This window comes from Gossypium hirsutum, chromosome D04, assembly GCF_007990345.1.
Source record: "Gossypium hirsutum isolate 1008001.06 chromosome D04, Gossypium_hirsutum_v2.1, whole genome shotgun sequence".
In the NCBI taxonomy this organism is placed as follows: Eukaryota; Viridiplantae; Streptophyta; class Magnoliopsida; order Malvales; family Malvaceae; genus Gossypium; species Gossypium hirsutum.
The window spans coordinates 48525384-48549646 of record NC_053440.1 but is presented as its reverse complement, the minus strand read 5'-3'; the positions used below and the strand labels follow the sequence as shown (position 1 = coordinate 48549646).

The 24263-nt window shown below is 35.0% G+C and overlaps 1 protein-coding gene and 2 long non-coding RNA genes across 3 annotated transcripts; 2 read left to right on the top strand and 1 right to left on the bottom strand.

Annotated features, from left to right (window-relative positions):
* Nucleotides 1-23: 23 nt before the first annotated feature.
* LOC121215897 (uncharacterized) lies at nt 24-1224 on the bottom strand. Its single transcript, XR_005911875.1, has 2 exons — nt 1031-1224; nt 24-434 (listed from the first exon to the last, which is right to left on the bottom strand). It is a non-coding gene; the product is annotated as an uncharacterized lncRNA (long non-coding RNA).
* Nucleotides 357-2106, top strand: LOC121215896 (uncharacterized). Its single transcript, XR_005911874.1, has 2 exons — nt 357-497; nt 678-2106. It is a non-coding gene; the product is annotated as an uncharacterized lncRNA (long non-coding RNA).
* A 6905-nt stretch (nt 2107-9011) lies between these two features.
* On the top strand, nt 9012-10125 carry LOC107898249 (uncharacterized). Its single transcript, XM_016823776.1, has 2 exons — nt 9012-10025; nt 10105-10125. Exons 1-2 carry the CDS (start codon nt 9012-9014, stop codon nt 10123-10125), a joined length of 1035 nt encoding a protein of 344 aa, XP_016679265.1.
* The last annotated feature ends 14138 nt before the right edge of the window (nt 10126-24263 follow it).

Genomic DNA, 24263 nt, shown 5'->3' with positions numbered 1-24263 from the left:
GGAAAACAGTAAAAACTTTTAGATTAAAAGATAATAATAAATAAAATGATTATAACCATATTGTTTTTCTAAATATAAAGTGTAACATCGTCATTGTCAGACTTTGTTATTGAATTCTTCTTTTTATATAAAATAAACAGACTATCACCATCTGTTCTTGACTCCCTATATTATCCTGTATCAGACATTGAACCACCCAGAGGCGGTTGGCTAAAAATCACCATACTCGCATCAAGATTTCTCCCTATCCTTGCAATACTGTCAGCACATCTGTTCACCTCACGTTTCACATGACGCGAAGTTAACTTTCATTTCCTACTGCAGAGGTTTCGAAGCTGATGGATCTCAGCTAAGACATGGGAATCACCATTCCCCTTCTGTAACGTCTCCATCAACAATGCATTGTTTTATTCCACCTTGAAACCACTATCCCACTGGCCAGACATAACCACATGATCAATCAGATGCCCCAAACTCTCTATACCAAGCATATAAAGGTAACTTGTTGAAGGCTTGATGTATTAATTTTACATTTTTTCTTCACATTGGTATTATTGAGAAAATGAGGAAAAAATATCACAAAGAAACTGGACTCTGAGATTAAATTAAAATTTGAGTTATCAATGCTTTTCCCTAACCCATTCTCAAAATCGTTTCTATTTCTTTATATTCAATAGATCGAGTAGAGGTCTAAAACAGCAATGAAGTTCAAAGAACCAAATACATTCAAAATAAGAGATCTTTTTGAAGCTTTAGCATGCAAGACGCGCAATTTATTAGTGTTCGGTAGTGATCTCTTAGCATCAGCTTGATAAAAAGTACAATTTCATGCCCAGGAAAAGGTTTATTTCCAAAGGAGTATCCGCATACAACAACAGCAACAAAGTGATTGAAGGAATTGGAGGGTTCATTTTTGTTTAGAAAGAGGGAAACATTCTTTCAAGAAAGTATGAAGCTCTGATGAGCACAAGTTAGGGAAATTCCGGTAGTGGTCGACATGAGGAGACGTGCCAAAGTTGAAGGACGATACCTTTATCCCTTTCTTGCTCATCTCCTCGATACAACACTCAATTGATTTATAGGGAATGACCTTATCAACTGTGCAATAAAGATATAGTTGCGGACAGTGCGAATGGGCTCCCAAAGCTGCATCAACCACCGCTCTAAACTTTCTGCATTAGGAACCACAAGTTGATTATCATGAGCACAGTGCGAATGGGTCATACTAATGAGCGCATGCTTTACTTCCTTGTTACGAGAGAAATTGTTTACTAATAAAGGTGGTTAGCAACGAAATGGGATAGGAGCAAGGTGAACAGTGCACTTAGATTAGTTATACGGTGCATTTTGCACCAAGTCTAAATTGATGAGTTTTGACAACCTATACTTACAGCTGTAGTAACTAATTAGCGGTTAGTTTTCTTTCCAGCTACATAAGGAAGGCAGTGTATGCATGACATATTCATTGAATATTTGGTTAATCAGCTTGTCTTCTTATCAATTCTCCTTCTGCTATTCTATTTTCTTTGCTTCTCTGTTTTCTTTTCATTTCCCTTCTTCTTTTTCTTCTTCCTTCTTTTTCTATTGGATTTCTCTCTTTTTTACCTTTCTTCTTTGTTAGTTTCTGCTTTTCTAGTTCGTTCCAAAACAAAGGTATCAGAGCTTCAGTCGATTCTCATGGTCGATGATGGGATTACTACCAGGCTTTAAAAGGATGTTAGCCAACTCCAACAAGAGATGGCTTAGTTGCATGCGGTTGTGTCTCTATTGGATACCAAATGGGAAGGATGCATGAAGGAGTTACGTGAGGATGTGCGTAGAGAAATTAAATTTGAACTACAAAGTCTCTTTGAGTAGTATTTAGGCCACTTGACATTGAACCTTAGGGTTGCTGATACATCTCAAGATCGAGGCAAAGGCATTTTGAGAGTCCTCCACCCAAGTTCCCTCTACAAGAGCCCCATCTGTCATCTTTGGTTGGAGAAATAGGAACTGTTGGCTCTCCTATTCATGGTGATCATGTTGAGAAATGTGCACATATTGTAGTAAATATGTAATTGTTTTCTTTATATTTGAACGATGAATAAATAAATAAATTTAATTTCACATTTCACTGTTATATCTTTTGTGTTTTTGTCTTTCATGTTTTGCATACATAACAAAATTGTGACAAACAAATATTAGATCATTGATTGTCTAAGTTCAAACTGATGATAAATGACACTGAAGAACATTTATATTGCGAGAAAGACAATTTACTTTAGTAGATAATCTAAACGAGTCTGTAATCCCTTAAAATAAATCAAAGTGAGCGTTTGGTTCAAATACTTAGAAGGATTGTCATGTCGTCTACAATTCCAATTAGGGAGATGACTAGTCTTTGCTATCGGAGTAGTTGACTCCACAGGTAGAGACATAGATGTCCTCATTGAAAGAATGATACATATGACTAGACCCAAGTTGAATTAATTCTGAATCCGTTTGTGAATTAATTCAATTGTGACATTCATGGTGTGATTTACCTAAATCCTGAGTTAGTTACTAACCTTGCATATATAACTCATGTGCTTTGATATAAGTGAAACATTATGCTCTAAAGATGGTCAAGCTCATAGGACGTATGTTGGGTACATGACTTGTGTATGGCATGGTTTCATTAGCAACAATGGAATTCATAGCTCGATTAAAGAGTTAATGATATCCTCTCATTGACATTGTGTGGATTGATAAATATGGAATGTGGCCATGGGTTGCTTGTCCTCGAACAAGAAATTTATCAAGGCCATTTGTTGACAGTGATCATATTAATCTTTAAGAAGACACAATGGTGATAATGAGATAAAATAGGATTGTATTGAGCAAACGGATTTAGCTCAAAGGAATCAAGAATATCATATGAGGGTAACACACACATGACAAAGTCATTAGACAAAACAATTGGATGAATTGCTTTCGTAAAGAGTATAAAATAATGAGTTTTTAATCATGGTACTTCTTGTGGGTTGACTCCATAATTAAGTAAATTGTGAATTATCAAAATGATGCTTCTAGATATAATTGCAATTACTCGAGTCTAATTGTAGAAAATTCTACGACTTTGTAAATAATTTAATTGAGTCGATTTATTCGATATGGAATTAAATTAGGCAGTCATGAGAATTGTTCAATTAGAAATTTTGATTAAAGAATTTTCTTGAAAAATTAATTTGGAAAATCTTAGTTATTTTTTAGAAAATTTAATTTTGATCAAATAAAATTAAATTAAAAAATTAATTAAAATTAATATGATATTTTTAGAAATTAAGTTTTAAGTTAGACAATTGACCCAATGGGTAATTGAATTTGAAAATTGGACCTAAGATTGAAAATTGGGTCCGAGAACCCAAAACCGAGAACGAGACCCAAAAATTGGTCGAACTGGGCCTGGTATGTGAAACCGAGTCGACGGTCTAATTAGTGGTAGGACCAGACTGGTCGAGCCGTCATTGGCTCGGACCGAACCGGTAACAACTGAATCAGCTTGGGATGCTGTGAGGGTGTTGCACCTGCATTGGCACCACCAGACACAACAATGCCGACGGTGATGACGACATTTCAGTGACCGGAGAATGGTGCCAATGGCAGTGACAATGACATTCCAATGGCCAGTGGGTGGTCCTTTAGTGGTTGAGCGGTGGAGGAATCATACTCCTAATAGGACTCTACCAGATAATTTGATTTTAAATTAACTATTCCAAAAATAATATTATTTTAATATATTTAATGTTTAATATAATTTAATACTTATCTTCATAGTATTTTATTAATTTAATATTAAAGTGATTATCTTAATGTTAAATTTAAGTTAATATTTATCTTGTAGATAAATATTCCATTAATTTAATAGATTTGATATTAAATTAAATTTAATATTTATCTTGATAAGTATTATATTAATTTAATATTAAAGTGATTAAGTTTAATTATAATTGAATTCTCTAAATTCTCTCCATATAAAGGCAACTATAGGTCATTATTTTTCATACACTTGAATTCAAGAGAAAGTTGAAGGGAGAAAATTCTCTGAAATTATTTTAGAAAGTTTCTAGAGATATCAACTTGACGTAAAAGTTTAGAGAAATTGTGAAATTACCCCATAGGTAATTTTGTGAAAAATTTTCTAATTCGAAACGAGCCCACACTCGACAGACATAAGCTTGAGAATAGCAGAGAAGACTACTCGATTAAGCGTTCACCCTAGACGAATTGAAAAGGTACAATTTCGATCAAGTTTTTATTACTTTAGATATCACAACCAAGTTCTTGTTTTTTTGGAAAAAAGGATTTAAAACTCTTGTTTTTCCCTTAAACTTATTTTTCGCTATGTTTTTCAAACCCAATTTTCCAACAGGATAGTGGGAAGGACCACCATGTAACCATAGGTTGGATTGTCCCAAATTCAACTATTTTGTTTTCTTTGTTTCTCTATTTTCTTCTCAATTCCCTTCTTCTTCCTTCTTATTCTCTCGGATTTCTCTCTTTTTTCCCTTTATTCTCTGTCAATTTCTCCTTTTCTAGTTCGTTCCATAACATTCCTCTAATGAAATCCGAATAATTAAAGCCATTTTATTTTCCTTAGAAATGCAAGGAAAACATTGTGCTAATGGGAACAAAGGCTACGCCACAACATCTACATGGTATAACATCGAGTTAAAAAAAAATGTGCGTTCTCCTAATACTTCTTGATCGATTCCCTCTTTTTCTTGCCATGGTTCGACTAATTAAAAAAAAAAGAGTTCTTGTTCTTTTTCAAATATTAGAGGAAAATATTTTTCTCGTTTCCTTTAATATTTTCGCATATGAAAATGAAAAAAAATTATATTAGTTTTTCTTTACACTTGGAGGCATCTTATTGGTTGAGGATGGCAAATTATTTTTTTTAACAATCCCATGTTTAGGTATCAATTTAACAATCTGTTTTTCAGTGGTATCGAAAATGATGGTTTCAAAACCTCATTTTTTATTTTCGAGTCCATAAATATTATTATTTAATATTTACGAGGTTAGTATTAAAGTTTATTAAAGTTTGGTCTCTTAAATTTTGTCAAATAGATAATTAATTAAAGAATAAGGACTAAATTGTAAAAATTGTAAAAGTTTATCACCTTATATTTTTAATTAATTGAAGGACCAAATGAGTGAATAGACCATTAAATAATAGCCAAACAACTAATTATGCTTAAGGTAGCTTAATTAAGTTTTAATTAAATAAATTAATTATTAATATAAGTACAAAATACAAAATATGATAAAACAAAACATTCCTCTTCTTCATCTTCTTCAACCGAAGCAAAAAGAAGAAAGTTAAGGTTCAAAGCTTCAATCTTTCGGCTAAAGATTAATGAGTTCAATTTATTCATTTTCTTGTAATTTTTATGTTTTTGAGAAGGTGGGAACTTGATTTAGCTAGCCCATGTACTAACTTGCAAAACTGCTAATGTTTCTAAAAGTTTCCATTGATGAGTTCTTTATGAAATTGGTGTTCAATGGTTAGATTTTAAGCTTAGAAGTGAAAAATGACTAGTTTATAAGATTTAATTGCTAGCTTTTGAGCATAGAGATTAAAGTGTATAAATTTCAAAATTTGTGTAAAATTTCTATAATTATTGATAGTAGATAGTCTTAAAAGGATGTAACTGAGATCAGTTCTGAAATCGAAGCTCAAATTTGAAAGATATTGCAAATTCGATTTTAGGGACTAAATTAAATAAAATGTAAAAATTTAGGGGAATTCAAAAAATAAAAGTTGAACTAATTCATACTTTTAATAAGATTTTATAAAATGTTTAAAATTGATAAATTGAATTGAATAATTGTATAGATTAGAAATTGGACCAAATCGGAAATAATCGGGGAAAAGACAATATTGTTGAATAGTAATTGAAGTTCCAACTTAATTGTTGATTTTTCTTCAGGTAAGTTCATAAGGTATTATTGTATTTAAATTGTTATATATTTTAATTATGAATTTTTGTATGTTTGATAGTAATTTGAATTGTTTGCAATTTGGTATAAAAGGTGAGAAATGGACTAAATCGTAAAGAAAGAATAAATTGACTAATAAATTGAATAGGATGAATTGCAATATGAGATATTTAAAAAATTGATATTTGCTTATGACTGGCCGAATCATATTGGTATGAATTTGATTGATTATTGAGATAGAGGATTAAATTGAATAAAATTGAAAATAATATAACTAGGTGAAATTGTGAAGTTTTCTTGAAATTGAGATGAATCATGACACGCTATCTTTGAAATGATATTTTCACTGATGAAATGATGATATTGAAATTGATAGAACGATAATCAAACAAATAATGAAATTAGATTATTGGTTAACCTATTAACTGTTTAGGTAGAGTCAAATATAGTTGTCATGTCATAGGATAGACAGAGTACGGGTTACTTCGACTATGTGTCGATGAGTACTAGGCGCAACTTTTACTTTGGTTATACCGATGAGCATTGAGTGCAAACTATTTACTTCAGAATTGTTCGATGAGGCACTAAGTGCCAAATTGGTGTGTTGGTTGAATCCGTGTATTCATTCAAATCCGAGTCAAGTTAATAGAGATATAAAATGTAAAGTTGATAATGGTATATCAATTGATTTGATGTTGTGAAATAATGCTTAAAAGAAGAGTTATAATATATGAATTGAGATAGTATACAAAAGATTATGCAAACTGGATATACAAGTCTAGAGGATTGATAAGAGAACGTGACAAATCAATCGATTTGATTTGGAAAATGATATGAATATGATATTGAATTGATTAAGTGTTGATTGATTTTGTGAATGACATTGTAATGTTGATTATAAGTGAACTAGAATATTATATGTTTGAATTACTACGTGATACAATTATAAATTCAACTTACCTTGTTTATATGTGATACTATTTTCGGTATTGTCATATTGGGCTTTAGATATCGCGATACCATCTCGATATATTTTAAAAATTTTCAATTTATTTATTCCCGGGATGATAAAGAGTTTTTGTAAGTTCGATCAAGGCTCGGATTTAATTGTATATCATAATGTGAATGCGTTTATGACATGATTGTATGTTTGTATGTTATATTTACGGTGTATCTGACTGTAGTTGCTCCGACAACGGATATCGCATCCCATAACTTGAACCCAACAGTTGAGTTAGGCGAGAGGTGTTACAATTAGAATAGTCCAAACCAAAATATCAAAGTGGACTTATTAAGATTAAGGGTTAAAAATTACATTAACCTTAAAAACTCATTTTAGAGTGGAAATTGTGTGAGTTTGTGCTAGACAAAAAATCAAAAAAAAATTGAAAAATATTCGAAAAGGTTTTTGAAATAGGCTTAATATATTATTTGATATTCGAATTTGACATTTTTTTTCTAATGTGGTACATGTGTTATTTTTTGGTCCAATATGATACCTATATTTGACAAAACATAAATATTTTGGTACCCAAAGGTATCAATGTTAACTTTTTAGTGTTTAATTCAAGTTTTTGAGTTGATTTAATGAAAGTCGATTTCTAATATTATTAGATTTGAATTTTTTATGATTTTTATTAAAATAATTTTAGTGTTAATTATGAATTGTTTAATTTTACGTTTAATTTGTCAAATATAATCCGATGGATGTAATTTAATTTCGATTTTAGGGTTGATTTGATAAAAATTAATTATTAAAATTAACTAATTATAAAATTTTAATCAAATTAACTCTAAAGTCCATATTAAACACTAAAAAATAATATAAATACCATATTAAAAAGAACATTAAACTTAAGTACTAAATTATGCATTAAGCGTTTAAGATAAAAAATAATAATTTAGTCCACACAAGTTCTATTTTTTATTTGGATGATGAAAAAATAAATATTTTATATTTTAAAAAAAACCAACCAAGTCTTAGTAAACAAATTAAAAAATTGAAGTCAAGCCATCAACTCAAAAGAACTATAAGCAGAAAGAAATTTCGGAGAAGGCGTCCCCATCAGCAGCAGCAGCGACCGAAGTCGGTGATTGTGAATACGCGCTACCAAGGTCAACACCTCCATCCTCTGCTCCAAAATCAAAAGTCCACAACTTCGGCTGCCCAAACACTGCAACACTATTTATTTATTCCTCTTACTCTCCAATCATGGCGCGTAGTCTAAGCACGGCTGACGCTTTTCGTCTTAATGCTCCTACATTCTGTACGCCACTTAATTGCGCGTAGGTCTAGTGCTTTTCTCGTTTTCTAATGTGAACCCGACGACCAAACCTAGCTTTAGTCTTTGGGTGTATAGATTATAGACCGACCTTTCTACCTGGCATATGAATCAAATTACAAAACTATTTAGGGTTAATACCACAAGACATACCCAAAATATACTCTAAATTCTAAATTAATCCTCAAATTTCAAATATATTGTACTTCCATTACCCTCTTTGTCAACTTAAATGTTAAATCTAGTCCAAATTTCACATAGAATATATTTAAAACACATGATCAAATTTTAAGCACATGCCTTCACATTAGATCATTTAGATCTAATATATGATAAAATGAAAGAAAAAAGAAATATCTCTCTTAAATATTAAGGACACATTCAATTCTTTTTTAATATGTCAAATCAAAAATGTAAAATCCGAGCTAGTATCTAATGTTCAAATTGAAGGTTAAATAGATGGAAATATCTTATTATATGATATTGATATTTTGATAATTCAATTAAAATTTTTTGAAGTTATAGGATCAATTTAAAAATTAGACTATAAATTGAGGATGTTTGGAGTAATTAATCCAAGTTTAAAAAACTCATTCGTACGAGTCAAAATCGAAGCCGTCGTCCCCCTTGTTTTTGCTGACTATATTTTGAGCCATTATTCATCATTGTCATAATCATCATCTCACAATCACGGAAGCAAATTTGTGATTCTCACTAACTTCACTACATTTCAGCTATTCATTATTTTTTTGGTGCTAGTAAGCCATGAGGAACACAAAAAATTCAAGTTCTGGGTGTTTCTCCGCCGTTTTCCGCCGGCTTTTTTGTTCGGGGAGTCCTCAAACACATCCATCAGACCCCATTATAGAGTTAAACGCCGTTGATATCATGGCTAAGGCTCAAGTCCAAGCATCTGAAAGTGGTCCTGGGATAGTGGCTAGGCTAATGGGGCTGGACACATTGCCTGACAGCAACTGGGTTTGTAGAGCCAAAACTCCAATTTCAGTTCCTCGGAGCAAGTCAGTCAATTTCATGGATTATATGCCGGATTTTGATTTAACAAAAGCCACTCATCGTCGAGTGAAAACGTCGACGTCGTTTCAGGAGCTACCGCAAAGTCCGCAGCTGTTGCAGCACAATCAAGAAACAATGTCTGAGCCAAGGAAATGGAAATCCCAAAGAGTAAATGGATCAAGTGGTAAGAATGTTAAGCAAAATGTGAATGTTAGAGAGAAAGTATGTTCCAAGAAGAAAAACAAGAAGATATCTAAGCTTAAAAACGAGCCAAGGAGAGTTTCTAGTAAACAATCTTTGAAGTCCAGTGGCTGCATTGGTGTAAATTCAAAGGCAAAAACTCCATTGGAGGAAGTCTCTGTTAAGACGAAGAAAAAAAACCAATGTGCAGTTAAGAAAGTTGAGTATACTGACAGTAACTCGGAGGGTTCAAGTTCAAGTTTAAGCCCAGTTTCTGTCCTCTATGTCAATGATTTTGAGTCGACGAAAAACGAGGAGACTGCGTGTTTCATGGAGTTGGTGGATAGACCTAGCAAAATGACAGATGAAGATATAAAATTCTCAAATTGGATAACGAAGAAACTTTTCACGTTTGAAGACTATGAAGAAATCTGTGTGAAGCTTGAGGAGCAAATACTTGATTTAATGTTGCACCAAGTAGCTGATGAACTTGTGGGATTCCACACATGGAATGTTTGGAAACAAAAAACAAACTTGGTGGGTACTTTGAGCAAAACCCAGAGTTTTTATCCTTCAAATCTACAGGTAAACCTTGAAAAATAAAATTCGAAGGAGTTGGCCGAATTTGATTACTGGTGCGGTTCTCTCTGCTAGCAAATTGCAGCATGGAGTTAGTGTCAAGTAAGCAAAGGATATATAGGAATGATATTTTACATGTTCAGAAATTGTAAACTATAGTTTAGGGGGGGGGGGGGAATGCTATTTATAGTTTTATATTTCAGCTTTAGGCAGAGAATGGATATTTTCCACCCTTCCTTGTACTTGAATTTGACATGAATACATCTTCATTGACCATTATAGTTTTTGGTATGATTGAAATCGGAACTAAGAGAATGATCGAAAAAATATTGCTTCTGTGTACTAATAAAATGGTGTCAAAATCTAGCTATGCATTAGCTATATAACACCTCTGTCTCTGTCTGAGCATCCAAAACCCCCTCAATCTTTAGGTTTTACCCTTATTTTTCCTCACTGCATCGATGAAATTAGTCATCACTTGTTGCTCATCGAGTGGTGGTCGTGAGGCAAAGTGCTGCTGCACATCATTGATAATTTTTACCCTTGATGAACCAGGCCGGATTCCCTTGATTTTGAAGTACCTTATATATCTTCTCAAAGTATTAGTTTCTAGTTTTGCGAAGTTCACCTGAGTAGTATGTCTTTCTGTACGAACTCCACGATTTTTCCCATGCTTAGATTTGACATCATTCATTTTGAATTCAGTCAATTTCATTATCAAGTCTTGACCATTGTCTTCTGCATCTCCCTCAGCGAGTTTTTGCACAGTGACATCTCTGGAGCAATGGCCTTTTTTCTTACGAACCAGACTATTTTTCCCATGCTCAGACTCTTCGAAGTTCTTGGTTACAAGTCTAATTGTTTGTCCACTTGATGAATCAGGTTTGACATCCTTCATTTTTAAGTCTCTGATAGTCTCTCCCTCGGCAGGTTCATACATAGGAACTGGAGGATTTTTCGCAGGCTCCTCCTCTTTGAAGTTCGGAAATTTAATCTTTAGTCTTGTTGATGAATCAGGTTTGACATTCTTCATTTTGATGTCACTGATCGTCTCTCCCGAGCTTCGGTTATCGTTTTGTTTCTCTATCTGTGACTGGTTCTGTTCCCATGCATCTCCCTCAGCATGTTCATACATAGTGTTGCGCGGAAGCGTGTGAAAGAGTAAAATTATTGTACTAAAAAATCACACTAAGTTCAATTCCCAGGAAAGAGAGGTGGATCACGAGGATCACTTAAGTACCAAGTCTTTCCTAGCCAGAATATCCCTCTATCGTAATTTAATAGCACAATAAATCACTACAATCAAATTCACAAAATATGAACAATAAATAGTAAAGAACACCAGAATTTTAACGAGGTTCGGCAAATCTTGCCTACGTCCTCGGGCACTACCAAATATATTTCACTCCAAAAATACAAGTGAAACTTTACAAATAGGGAGAGAGAACAATTGCCTTAAGTAGAGAATGGCAAATGTGGGATGATGAGAATGAGCAATGGTTGGCCTATTTATAGTTGAGATTCAAGGGCCACCTTGCAAAGTCACTATTCACTTAGGGACCAAAAATTGCTATTTTCCCATGCCCAACACTAAATAAATATTTGGTGCCCATAACTTTGACCTTTCCAAAGTATGGGTAGGTATGGGAAAGGTATGGGCAAGGTATGGGGTATGGGTATATTCTAATAATCTCCACCTTGAAGATTTGATTAGGATAATCTTATCTTCACACAATTCTTTCTGCTTTTGACAACAATACTTGATAGTGCCTTCTTCAACTGTTAAACTTGCAGGATATTAATCAAGTTCAAACAATGTTCGAACTTGGTTGCTGTTACCACCTTGGTCATCATATCTGCGGGATTATCTGCAGTCTTGATCTTCTGAAGACAAATTTTCCCCTCTTCAATAATTTCCCGCACAAAATGGAATCGTACGTCGATATGTTTTGTACGTGCATGATAGACTTGATTCTTTGCTAAATGAATAGCACTTTGACTATCACAATACACGTTAATATGCTCCTGAACCAACCCCAAGGTTTTAGCCATACCTTGTAACCAAACAGCCTCCTTTACAGCCTCTGTTACAGCCATGTACTCGGCTTCTGTGGTTGACAATGCAACTGTAGACTGTAGTGTAGACTTCCAACTTATTGGTCCTCCAGCAAGTGTAAACACATAACCGGTGGTTGATCTTCGCTTGTCCAAATCACCGGCATAGTCAGAATCAACGTACCCAATAACACCTTTACCAAGTGTATTATCCTGCTTGAACAGTAATCCAACATCCACGGTCTTCTGAATATACCGTAGAATCCATTTCACAGCTTGCCAATGTCCTTTTCCAGGATTATGCATATACCTGCTCACTATACTAACTGCCTGTGAAATGTCGGGTCTTGTACACACCATTGCATACATCAAGCTACCCACTGCATTAGAATACGGAACTTGCAACATGTATTCTTGTTCCGTATTCGTCGAAGGAGATAGTTGTGCAGAAAGCTTGAAATGAGAAGCCAACGGGGTACTTACAGGTTTGGTCTGCTCGTTCATACCAAACTGCTGTAGTACTTTCTTCAAATACTGCTTCTGAGACAAGCTAACTCTGCCATGAGCTCTATCTCTACATATTTCCATGCCGAGAATCTTTTTAGCTTCTCCTAGATCTTTCATCTCAAACTCGAGATTGAGTTGAGTCTTCAATCTTTCAATCTCAACTTTGCTCTTAGATGCTATTAGCATATCATCAACATATAAGAGCAAGTATATGAAAGTTCCTTCTTGTAGCTTCTGAAAATACACGCAATGATCAAATTTACTTCTTGTGTACCTTTGCCCTTTCATGAACTGATCAAATCGCTTGTACCACTGCCTCGGAGATTGCTTCAATCCATAAAGCGACTTTGTCAGTTTGCAAATCCAATTTTCTTTTCCAGCAACCTTGAATCCATCTGGCTGAGTCATATAGATTTCCTCTTCCAAATCACCGTGTAAAAACGCGGTCTTCACATCAAGCTGAACTAGTTCAAGATCATATTGCGCAACCAAGGCTAGCAAAATCTGAATAGACGAATGCTTCACAACTGGAGAAAACACTTCATTGTAGTCTATTCCTTCTTTCTGAGCGTAACCCTTTGCTACCAATCTAGCCTTGTATCGAATTTCATTTTTACCAGGAAATCCTTCCTTCTTTGCATATACCCATTTGCATCCAATTGCCTTCTTTCCCTTGGGCAGTCTCACCAACTCCCAAGTCCTATTTTTATGAAGAGACTGCATTTCTTCATTCATAGCTTGCTTCCACTTTACACCATCAGAGTTACTTATTGCTTCTGTGTAAGTGGAAGGAACATCATCATCTGCAATTGGAAGTGCATAGGCCACCATATCGTCAAAGCGAGCAGGCTTACGAATCTCTCTTCTTGGCCTCCTATATGCAATTGAATCTTGTTGCTGTAGAAGTTCTTGGGTCGAAACTTCTTCATCATTTGTTCTTTCAATATTAGCTGGATCATCATTAACCTTTTCAAACTCCACCTGCTGCAAAGTACTACTGGTTTTGTCATCCTTTTGTGAATCCTCGTTCTTCATCATGGTTGATTCATCAAAAGTTACATCTCTACTGAAAACAATCTTCCTTGTATCAGGACACCAGAGACGGTATCCTTTTACACCACCAGTTATACCCATGAATAATGCTTTCTTTGCTCTTGGGTCTAACTTAGATTCTTTTACATGATAATATGCAGTGGAACCAAAAACATGTAAAGAATCATAATCAGTAGCAGGTTTACCAGTCCACATCTCCATCGGAGTTTTTCCATTTATTGCAGCTGATGGCAATCGGTTAATTAGATGGCACGCATATGTAACTGCCTCAGCCCAAAATTCCTTGCCCAATCCAGCATTGGACAACATACATCGAACTTTCTCCAGTATAGTCCGATTCATGCGTTCTGCCACCCCATTCTGCTGTGGTGTATCTCGAACAGTGAAGTGTCGCACAATGCCCTCATCTTGACATACTTGTAGAAATGGATCATTTTTGTACTCAGTACCATTATCTGATCGAAGTCGTTTGACCTTTCGACCTGTCTGAGTCTCCACCATCTTCTTCCACTTCAGAAATGCATCCAAAACTTCATTTTTCCTTTTCATTAGATACACCCATACTTTTCTTGAATAATCATCAAGAAAAGTGACAAAATAGTGCATACCTCCCAAAAAGCCACTTTGGTAGGTCCCCACACATCACTGTGAACGTAGTCCAGAATTCCTTTCGTATTCTGAATTGCTGGACCAAATTTTACCCTCTTCTGCTTGCCCAGAACACAATGTTCACAGAATTCCATTTTGCAAGAATTTGCACCTTTCAACAAGCCTTGCTTCGCCAAAGTCTGCAAAGCTTTTTCACCAGCATGTCCCAATCGCCTATGCCATAACCTGGTAGCCTCTGAATCTGCATCTTTCGCAGAAGCTGTTGATGTTGATCCAATAACTGTACTTCCATTTAAATAGTACAAGTTATTTCTTCTAGTGCCTTTCATCACCGTCAATACCCCAGCTACTACCTTTAGTAATCCATCTCTCAAAGTGATTGTGAACCCTTTAGATTCTAGGGCCCCTAATGAGATGAGATTTTTCTTCAAGCTGGGTACATAGCGAACATCTGTCAGAACTTGGATTGAGCCGTCATGGTTCTTCAATTTGATTGTACCTACACCCATTGTCTTACAGGCACTATCATTGCCCATAAAAACAACTCCACCTTCTAGTTCTTCAAGACTAGAAAACCAGTCCTTATTAGGACACATATGGTAAGTACATCCCGAATCCAATATCCACTCATCCGTTTGACATGCCATTGCCATGCCAACCAAGCTAAAGTCTGACTCCTCATCATGCTCCGCTACACATGCATTAGAAATAGACTTGCCCTTTTGTAACTTAGGACAATTCTTTTTCCAATGCCCTTTCTCACGACAAAAGGCACATTCATCTTTGGCGGGTCTCCCTTTGGACTTACCCCTTCTACCAGGTTTGCTGCTGTGTGAACGACCTCTTACTGTTAAGACTTCTGCGGTTGTATCTCTGTGATCTCTTTTATCTTTCTTTCGAGTCTCAGATCTATACAACGCACTACAGACTGCATCAAATGTGATCGTGTCCTTCCCATGAAGCAATGTGGTGGTAAGATGATCATATTCATCAGGAAGGGAATTCAACAATAATAATGCCTTGTCTTCATCTTCAAATTTCTCATCCAAATTTAGCAAGTCTGCTAAAATTTTATTGAATGAGTTCACATGGTCATTCATCGACATACCGGGTGCATACGTGAATCGATAAAGTTTCTTTTTCATATAAAGCCTATTTTCAAGACTTTTCGTTAGAAACTTTTCTTCCAGTGTATCCCATAACTTCTTCGCTGATGTCTCCCTCATGACAGAGTACTTCTGCTCTTTGGCCAAACATAGGCGGATTGTACCACACGCCTGTCTATTGATCTTGGCCCACTCCTTGTCATCCATCTTGTCAGGTTTTTCTTCAAGGGCTATATCTAGCTCTTGCTGACATAAGACATCCAGGATCTCACATTGCCACATACCAAAATTATTGGTACCGTCAAATTTCTCTACTTCAAATTTTGCATTTGTCACAGTAGTCCTTGCTGATGACGATGCTGCTGCCATTTTTCTTCTCAATCCCAACTACTGTATACGTGAACAGTACCGTATACGTGAATAGTGCCGTATACGTGAATAGTACCGTAAACGGTCGTATTCTCCAAGTACGAATCTGGCTCTGATACCAATTGTTGCGCGGAAGCGTGTGAAAGAGTAAAATTATTGTACTAAAAATCACACTAAGTTCAATTCCCAGGAAAGAGAGGTGGATCACGAGGATCACTTAAGTACCAAGTCTTTCCTAGCCAGAATATCCCTCTATCGTAATTTAATAGCACAATAAATCACTACAATCAAATTCACAAAATATGAACAATAAATAGTAAAGAACACCAGAATTTTAACGAGGTTCGGCAAATCTTGCCTACGTCCTCGGGCACTACCAAATATATTTCACTCCAAAAATACAAGTGAAACTTTACAAATAGGGAGAGAGAACAATTGCCTTAAGTAGAGAATGGCAAATGTGGGATGATGAGAATGAGCAATGGTTGGCCTATTTATAGTTGAGATTCAAGGGCCACCTTGCAAAGTCACTATTCACTTAGGGACCAAAAATTGCTATTTTCCCATGCCCAACACTAAATAAAATATTTGGTGCCCATAACTTTGACCTTTCCAAAGTATGGGTAGGTATGGGAAAGGTATGGGCAAGGTATGGGGTATGGGTATATTCTAATACATAGGAACTGCAGGGTTTTTTGCGTGCTCCGGCTCATTGAAGGTCCCAATGACGAGTCCATTTGATGAATCAGGTTTGACATCCTTCATTTTCAAGTCACTGATTATCTTTCTCCGGCTTTGCATATTGTTTCGTTTCTCTATCTGTGGCTTGTTCTGGTCCAATGCAATTCCCTCAACATGTTCATACATAGGAACTGCAGGGTTTTACGCGTGCTCCAACTCATCCAGTCCAAGTCCTAGTCCTAGTTCATACATAGCCCCCACTTTTGCAACATTCCAAACTTCAACTGGTAAGCTCAGCACACAGTTAAAAACTATCAGGAATATGATAGACCACAGTTGACTAGATTACAATTCTAACCAATTCTCTGCTTTTCCCATCATTTTCTTGCCCACCAAAATGCATGACACCAATGTACTTTTGTCCTATTTTCTGTATAGCTCCAAGAAAACTTAATTCATAAAGAACAGTTGTTGGAGTCACGACATAAAACCCAACACCATGAAACAACTTTCTTTTTGTTGTTGTTTCAACAGGTTGAATATCTGTAACAACTACCAAATGCGACTTTCGGACACCCTTGAGGAACATTTTTCACTTCATTATGTATTGAAAGTCAAAAGCAAAACATAAAGTTTTCTAAGTAGTTCATTAATTTCCTTTGGTTTCTCAGCAACCAAAACAATATATAATTAAAGCCTGAAGATGACTACCCAAAGAACCCTAAAAAGTACTAAAATGTCGGGTTTTCTTTTACGACTTTCTTGATAAAGAATCAAAAGATTTCAAAACAGAAGAAAAGAAAAATGCGTAACGAAAGCAAAGAAAATAAATAGTTTGACAAATGACAAAGGAGTTAGAGAGAATGACCGTACCTACGTACCTTGAGAGGGACAAGTGGGTGTATAATTAAAGATGGTGACGTGAAAGAGAATGAGTCTTTTGTTTCTTTCTTCACCTTTGAAATCGGAACTCAGAATTTTACACCTTTTTTCTTTGTGTAATTAATGGCAGAATATATAACTAGTCATGGACCATCTCTCCTTCTAGTTTTAAAAGCTTTTAGACTTTAGTTGAGTTCCCGCGGAGAAAATTGGCTAAATTCCTCTTCAGTCCTTGTACATTGATAAATTTTAAGATGTAGTTCTTATATACTTGAAAGTTATATTTTGAAATCTTCTAACAGATCATTAAATTCATCAGTATTTCTCATTAAAATTTATTTGACTAAGTTATGAGATAGAAAATAAATATATTAATGATGTTAATAATTAAATAGAAAATTTTCAATCGAAAAAGTATGAGAATTTTTAATTTTTAACTTTCAAATTTTATAAAAATTCAATATATATTGACCTTTAAAATAAATATCATGCTCCATCCTCGTAAACCCACGGGTCACTCCATATATATATGTCAATTACAGAATAGGTGTTTATATATATATTTTTTAATTAAATATAAAAAGATTTTTATATACTTTTTTTTTATTGAACAATGGATCGTATCGATGATGGCCATGAACACCTCTAATTAGAAGTGAAGTTAATACTAAAGGTATGATGTCAAATTTAGCCCTTAACATTTACATATTTTGTCAATTTGACTTTTATTCTTTTTTAAGCTAAATTTGGCCCTCAACTTCTTGAAAAGAATCAAATTTGACTATCGACCTTTCAAAAAGAGTTGAATTGTTATTTTGAACGAAAATGTTGACTAAAACATTAAATTTTTAAACATTACAGCCTACATGTGCTCCATGCTAATTTTTATGGAATTTTTACATTTTTTTAATTTTTTTTTTTATTTTAACTATTTTTGTTAATTTTATATTGTTTGTTAGTGTGATATAAGGCAAATAATATCATATTAACATGAAGTAAACGTGGATTTCTATGCGAGTTGTCATGCCAATATTATTAAAATGTAATGTTTTAATCAATTTTTGTGTTAAAAAAAACGTTTTGACTCTTTTTGAAACTAATGGTCCAATTTATCTTAAAAAATAAAAATATAATTGATAAAAATATAATCATTGAGTGTTAAATTTAACATTATTTAGCTAACTTGTTTTGGTTTTATTTTATTTCTTTTATGGTTAATTTAGCTAGAAAAGTTTCATATATAACATATTTATAAATCAACTTTGACTTTTCTAGAAAAAAAATTACTTGTCTAATTAATTAATTCAATTATAGAATTCAATTTTTTTTCTTTATTTTTGTTCTGATTGATTCTTGGTAAATGAAAAATAACACTGATATATTTTGTTTTACAAAATACCCTTAAAATTTAAAAAAAAAAATCATTTCCTAACAAAAAATTATACAATTCTTCAACTACTTATAATCCCCAAACTCTTAAATTGAAATATAATGAAAACTCAAAAAGAAAAAGAAGAAGAATACATACTTAAACAAGCTTGAAACACATCGTTGTAATTGTCATGACAACAATACCAACAAAATTCAGACTCAATCCCTCACTTGACTTAAACCAATTTGGAACAATTACAGACATTTAGCGAACAATTCAAAATGAAAACCATTAAATACATCATTTCAATCATTCAATACAATTTAAAACATTTCTTGAGTCTTATTCATGCTTACGTAAGCTCTAAAGTTGACATGGGATCAAGCAAAAACCAAACTGCAAAGATTTCAAAAGTTTAAAAAGACGTCGTGACAATGTGACAAACTAACTTGGCCTCGTTGCGACGACAAGGTTCCTCGTCGCGCAGTGGCCTAAAGTTCCAAACTCATCGCGACGATCTCTACACGACATCAAGACGTGGACCCTATTTTTGGTGCAAATTAGGCCTTTTGATACCAAATCACTTGGCCACCTAAACCATCAATCATATAGGTGCAAAAATGCACAACTTAACTTGTATAAACCAAGCCAAAACACATGCCAAAGCATTCATTTAATCATTTCTAAAATCAACAAATGCATTATGCCTTAATCATAAACCTCTGCATATCAAACAACTTATAAAAATCAACCTATTCTATGCCATCACATTATCACACAATTTTCCATTCAACAAGGCATACACAATGCACATACCATGCATCAACCTTATATCAAGATCATATCATAATAATAAGCCACATTTGATGCGGAACCCCGGATCTAGACACAAGAGAAATACAAATTAGAAATAAAAACGAGAATAAATAAAATTAGTTAAATAATAATAATAATAAAAGGATAGATTTGCCCTATGGAACCCTTGGCTAACTTGCAACCAAAAACGCCAATTACAAAGTCTTGGACAAAAGCATTCATCTTTGATTTTAATTGTCGTGCCTTGCTTCGAGTGATTGGACCACAAGGAAAAACAACCCCTTGAGTGTCACCTCTTTGACTTGTATCATTCTCCCCCTCTTCAAGAAGATTCGTCTTCGAATCTGAACCTACATCAAATTCAAAAGGAGAAAGATCAGAAACATTGAAAGTAGCACTAACACTATACTCACCAGGAAGATCGATGCGATAAGCATTGTCATTTATTTTCTCGAGTACTTGGAATGGTCCATCTCCTCGTGCATCAAGTTTACTCTTTCTCTTAGAAGGAAATCGTTCCTTCCTCATATGCACCCATACCCAATCTCCAGGTTCAAACAAGACTTGCTTTCGCCCTTTATTAGCTCGATGTGCATTGGACTCATTCTTTTTCTCAATGGCTTTACGAGCCTTCTCATGTATCTCTTTCACTAAATCAGCTTTCCTTTCACCATCTAAATTAGCAATCTCATTCAAAGGTAAAGGAAACAAATCTAAAACAGTAAGTGGATTAAAGCCATATACAATCTCAAAAGGAGTAAAACCTGTGGAAGAATGAACAGAATGATTATAAGCAAACTCAACATAGGGTATCCATTCTTCCCAAGATTTAACATTCTTACCTATTATGGCTCTAAGCAAAGATCCCAAAACTCGATTTACCACCTCGGTTTGACCATCAGTTTGAGGGTGGCATGTAGTAGAGTAAAGTAGTTTAGTACCTAACTTACCCCATAACACCTTCCAAAAGTGACTAAGAAATTTTGCATCTCTATCGGAAACGATAGTCCTTGGGATTTCATGTAATCTCACAACTTCACGAAAAAATAGATCGGCAACATGGGTTGCATCATCAGTCTTATGGCATGGAATGAAATGAGCCATTTTAGAAAATCGATCCACAACCACAAAGATGCTATCTCGTCCAAGCTTTATCCTTGGTAAACCTATTACAAAATTCATTGAAATGTCAGTCCAAGGTGAACTAGGAACAGGAAGAGGAGTATATAGACCATGAGGCATCACAGTGGATTTAGCTTGTTTACAAGTAATGCAAGTAGAGCAAATTTTCTCAACAAGTTTTCGCATGTTAGGCCAATAAAAATGCTCATGTAAAACATCATAAGTCTTACTGACTCCAAAATGACCCATAAGACCACCACTATGAGCCTCTCGAACCAACAATTCTCGCATTGAACACTTTGGTAAGCATAGTCTATTATTTCGAAAAAGATGCCATCATGCTTATAAAAATTGTGAAATGCACCATGTTCACATGCGTCATAAATGCTTGTAAAATCAGAATCAGTGGCATATAAATCTTTGAGATACTCAAAACCTAATAACTTAGTATGCAAAGTACTAAGTAAAGTGTACCTCCTTGATAGAGCATCAGCCACAATATTATCTTTACCTTTCTTATACCTTATAACATAAGGAAAAGATTCAATGAATTCAACCCACCTCGCATGTCGCTTGTTCAACTTACCTTGTCCTTTTAAGTGCTTAAGTGATTCATGGTCAGTGTGAATCACAAACTCCTTTGGTAAAAGGTAATGTTGCCAAACTTCTAGTGCCCTTACCAAGGCATACAACTCTTTATCATAGGTCAAATAGTTCAAATGTGCTCCACCAAGTTTCTCACTAAAGTAGGCTAGTGGTTTACTATCTTGCATGAGGACGGAACCTATACCTACACCAGAAGCATCACATTCAATCTCAAAGGTCTTTTCAAAATTAGGTAAAACAAGAATAGGAGCATTACACAATTTATCTTTAAGTTCATTAAATGCTAATTCTTGCTTATCTGTCCAATGAAAAGATACATCCTTTTTAATAAGTGCAGTCAAAGGCGAAGCAATTGTGGAAAAGTTACGAACAAACCTGTGGTAGAAACCAGCTAACCCAAGGAAAGACCTTACCTCAGAAACAGTTTTAGGGATAGGCCATTCTTTAATTGCCTTTACCTTCTCTTCATCCACATGGATTCCTGTAGAACTTATCACAAAACCCAAAAAAACAAGCTTATCCATACAAAAGGTGCATTTTTCAAGATTAGCAAAGAGTCGTTCATGCCTTAACACATCCAATACTAATTTAACATGCCCAACATGATCATTCAAAGTTTTGCTATAAATCAGTATGTCATCAAAATACACAACGACAAATTTTCCTAAAAAAGGTCTAAGTATGTGGTTCATTAATCTCATGAATGTGCTAGGAGCATTAGTTAAGCCAAATGGCATGACTAACCACTCATACAGGCCATACTTAGTCTTAAAAGCAATTTTCCATTCATCACCTTGTTTCATTCTTATTTGATAGTAACCACTTTTTAAGCAATTTTAGAGAAAATGCATGCACCATTAAGCTCATCCAATATATCATCTAATCAAGGAATTGGATATCGATACTTTACTGTAATCTTGTTGACAGCACGACAATCAACACACATTCTCCAAGAACCATCTTTTTTTGGGACGAGAAGTACAGGGATCGCACAAGGGCTTAGACTCTCACGAATCAACCCTTTCTCTAAGAGATCTTCAACTTGCCTTTGCAACTCCTTAGTTTCTTCAGGATTGCTTCGATAGACTGGTCTATTCGGAATACTCGAACCAGGCACAAAGTCAATTTGATGTTCAATCCCTCGTAAAGGAGGTAATCCCTTAGGCATTTCAGAAGGAAATACATCCTCAAAATCCTGCAAAAGATCAACAAAACAACTAGGCAAATGTGTATTAGGGTTAGTCAAAACAAAGTTTTCTCTAAACCTAATAATTACAAATGTTTGTTTTGCACAAAGAGCAAATTTGATATCTCGAAACCTAGCGAATAAACTTACTCTCTCATCTCGTGACTTGTGTGTGCAATCACTTACCAATGTTGGGCCTTTAAGTTGGCTTTTAACATTAAGGGCCTCTTTACTCTCAGCCTTTTTTAATGATTTTACCTCACTTCCCTTATCCATCTCACTAGCAAGTTTGAGTTGATCATTGTAGACTTCCTGAGGAGGAAGTGGAGCCAAAGTAAACTTCTTTCCGAGGAACACAAAGGTATATTGGTTAAGGAAACCATCATGATTTACTCGTCGATCAAACTGCCATGGCCGTCCAAGTAATATGTGCCCAGCTTGCATTGGAACAACATCACACAAAACTTTATCAAAGTATCTACCAATGGAAAATGAAACTAAGCATTGTTTAGATACTTTTACCTCCCCACTATCATTCAGCCATTGCAAGCGGTATGGCCTTGGATGCTTCACACAAGGTAGGCCAAGTTTCTCAACAAGGGAAGAACTCACCATATTGGTGCAACTTCCACTATCGATGACCAATGAACTAGGTTGTCCACCAATCAAACATCTCGTGTGGAAAACGTTATCTCTTTGTTCGCGCCCTTCCTCTTTAAACTGGACATTTAAAGCCCTTCGAGCAACAAGTGCTTTCTTACCATACTCCAAGTATTCTTCATACTCATCATGAGTATGCACATCATCAGCATCTTCCAAAGGAGGCATCTCACCTTCATTATCAGACTCAAAATCAACCTCGCCATCTTCTCGAATCACCAATGACTTTTTATTAGAGAATTCTCGAGCATAGTGACCCCTTCCTTGGCATTTGAAACAAGTAATATCTTTTGGCTGCTTAATGGTACTAGGAGAAGTAGAAGAAGAAGATGGAGCTCGATTAGTAGAACTAGAACCTTTAAATGAATTAGGCATACCTCTATCTTTGGAGTAAGTTCTAGGCTCATTTGGCTTGAACCGTGCATCTCTCCCATTCCATAATCTATCATCTTGTTTTTGCCAATTTTCTCTCCAAGCAGGATTAGAAACTGAACTAGCACCCCTCGTTGTCCCTTTCTTTCGTAATTGCTTTTCAATGGTGAGTGCGATTTGAAGCATCTCTTCAACATCCATGTAGTGTTGTAACTCAACTCGATTTGCAATATCAGGCTTTAGGTCGGCAAGGAATCTAGCCATAGTCACCTCGGCCTCTTCAACAAGATTAGCTCTAATCTGAATAGTCTCCATCTCTTTGTAGTAGTCATCCATAGATTTATCTCCTTGAACAAGATGTTGGAGTCTTTGATGGAGTTCTCGATAATAGAATGGTGGAACAAACCGTTTTCGTAAGATGCGCTTCATTTCAACCCAAGTAGTAACAGGTTGCTCTCTATAAAGAATCCTGCTTTTACATAATTGATTCCACCATGTTAGTGCATAATCAATGAACTCAGCGACAACGTGTGTTACCTTTTTCTCATCAGAGTAGTTGTAACAAGCAAAACTGCTTCCATCTTTTCCTCCCAATCAAGGTAAGCATCAGCATCATTCTTCCCTGAGAAAGAAGGAAATTTTGGTTTGGGGATGTCTTTGTTTCGTTTCAACCTTTCTCTAGGTACATACTCGGAATCAAAGTCATCATCAAAAACATGGTCCTCCCTTCGTTTAAAAGTTCGATCGCGCGAATTTGATCGGCTTATAAAGGCTTTGTTCAACTTCTTGTAATTATCGGCAATGTATCTCTCTTGAGTTGTAAGTTTTGCATCAAGATACACCCTTTG

Coding starts and splice junctions, on each gene's coding strand:
- LOC107898249 (XM_016823776.1), top strand. CDS start 9,012: ATGAGGAACACAAAAAATTCAAGTTCTGGGTGTTTCTCCGCCGTTTTC. Junction 10,026..10,104: donor TTTATCCTTCAAATCTACAG/GTAAACCTTGAA, acceptor AGCAAATTGCAG/CATGGAGTTAGTGTCAAGTA.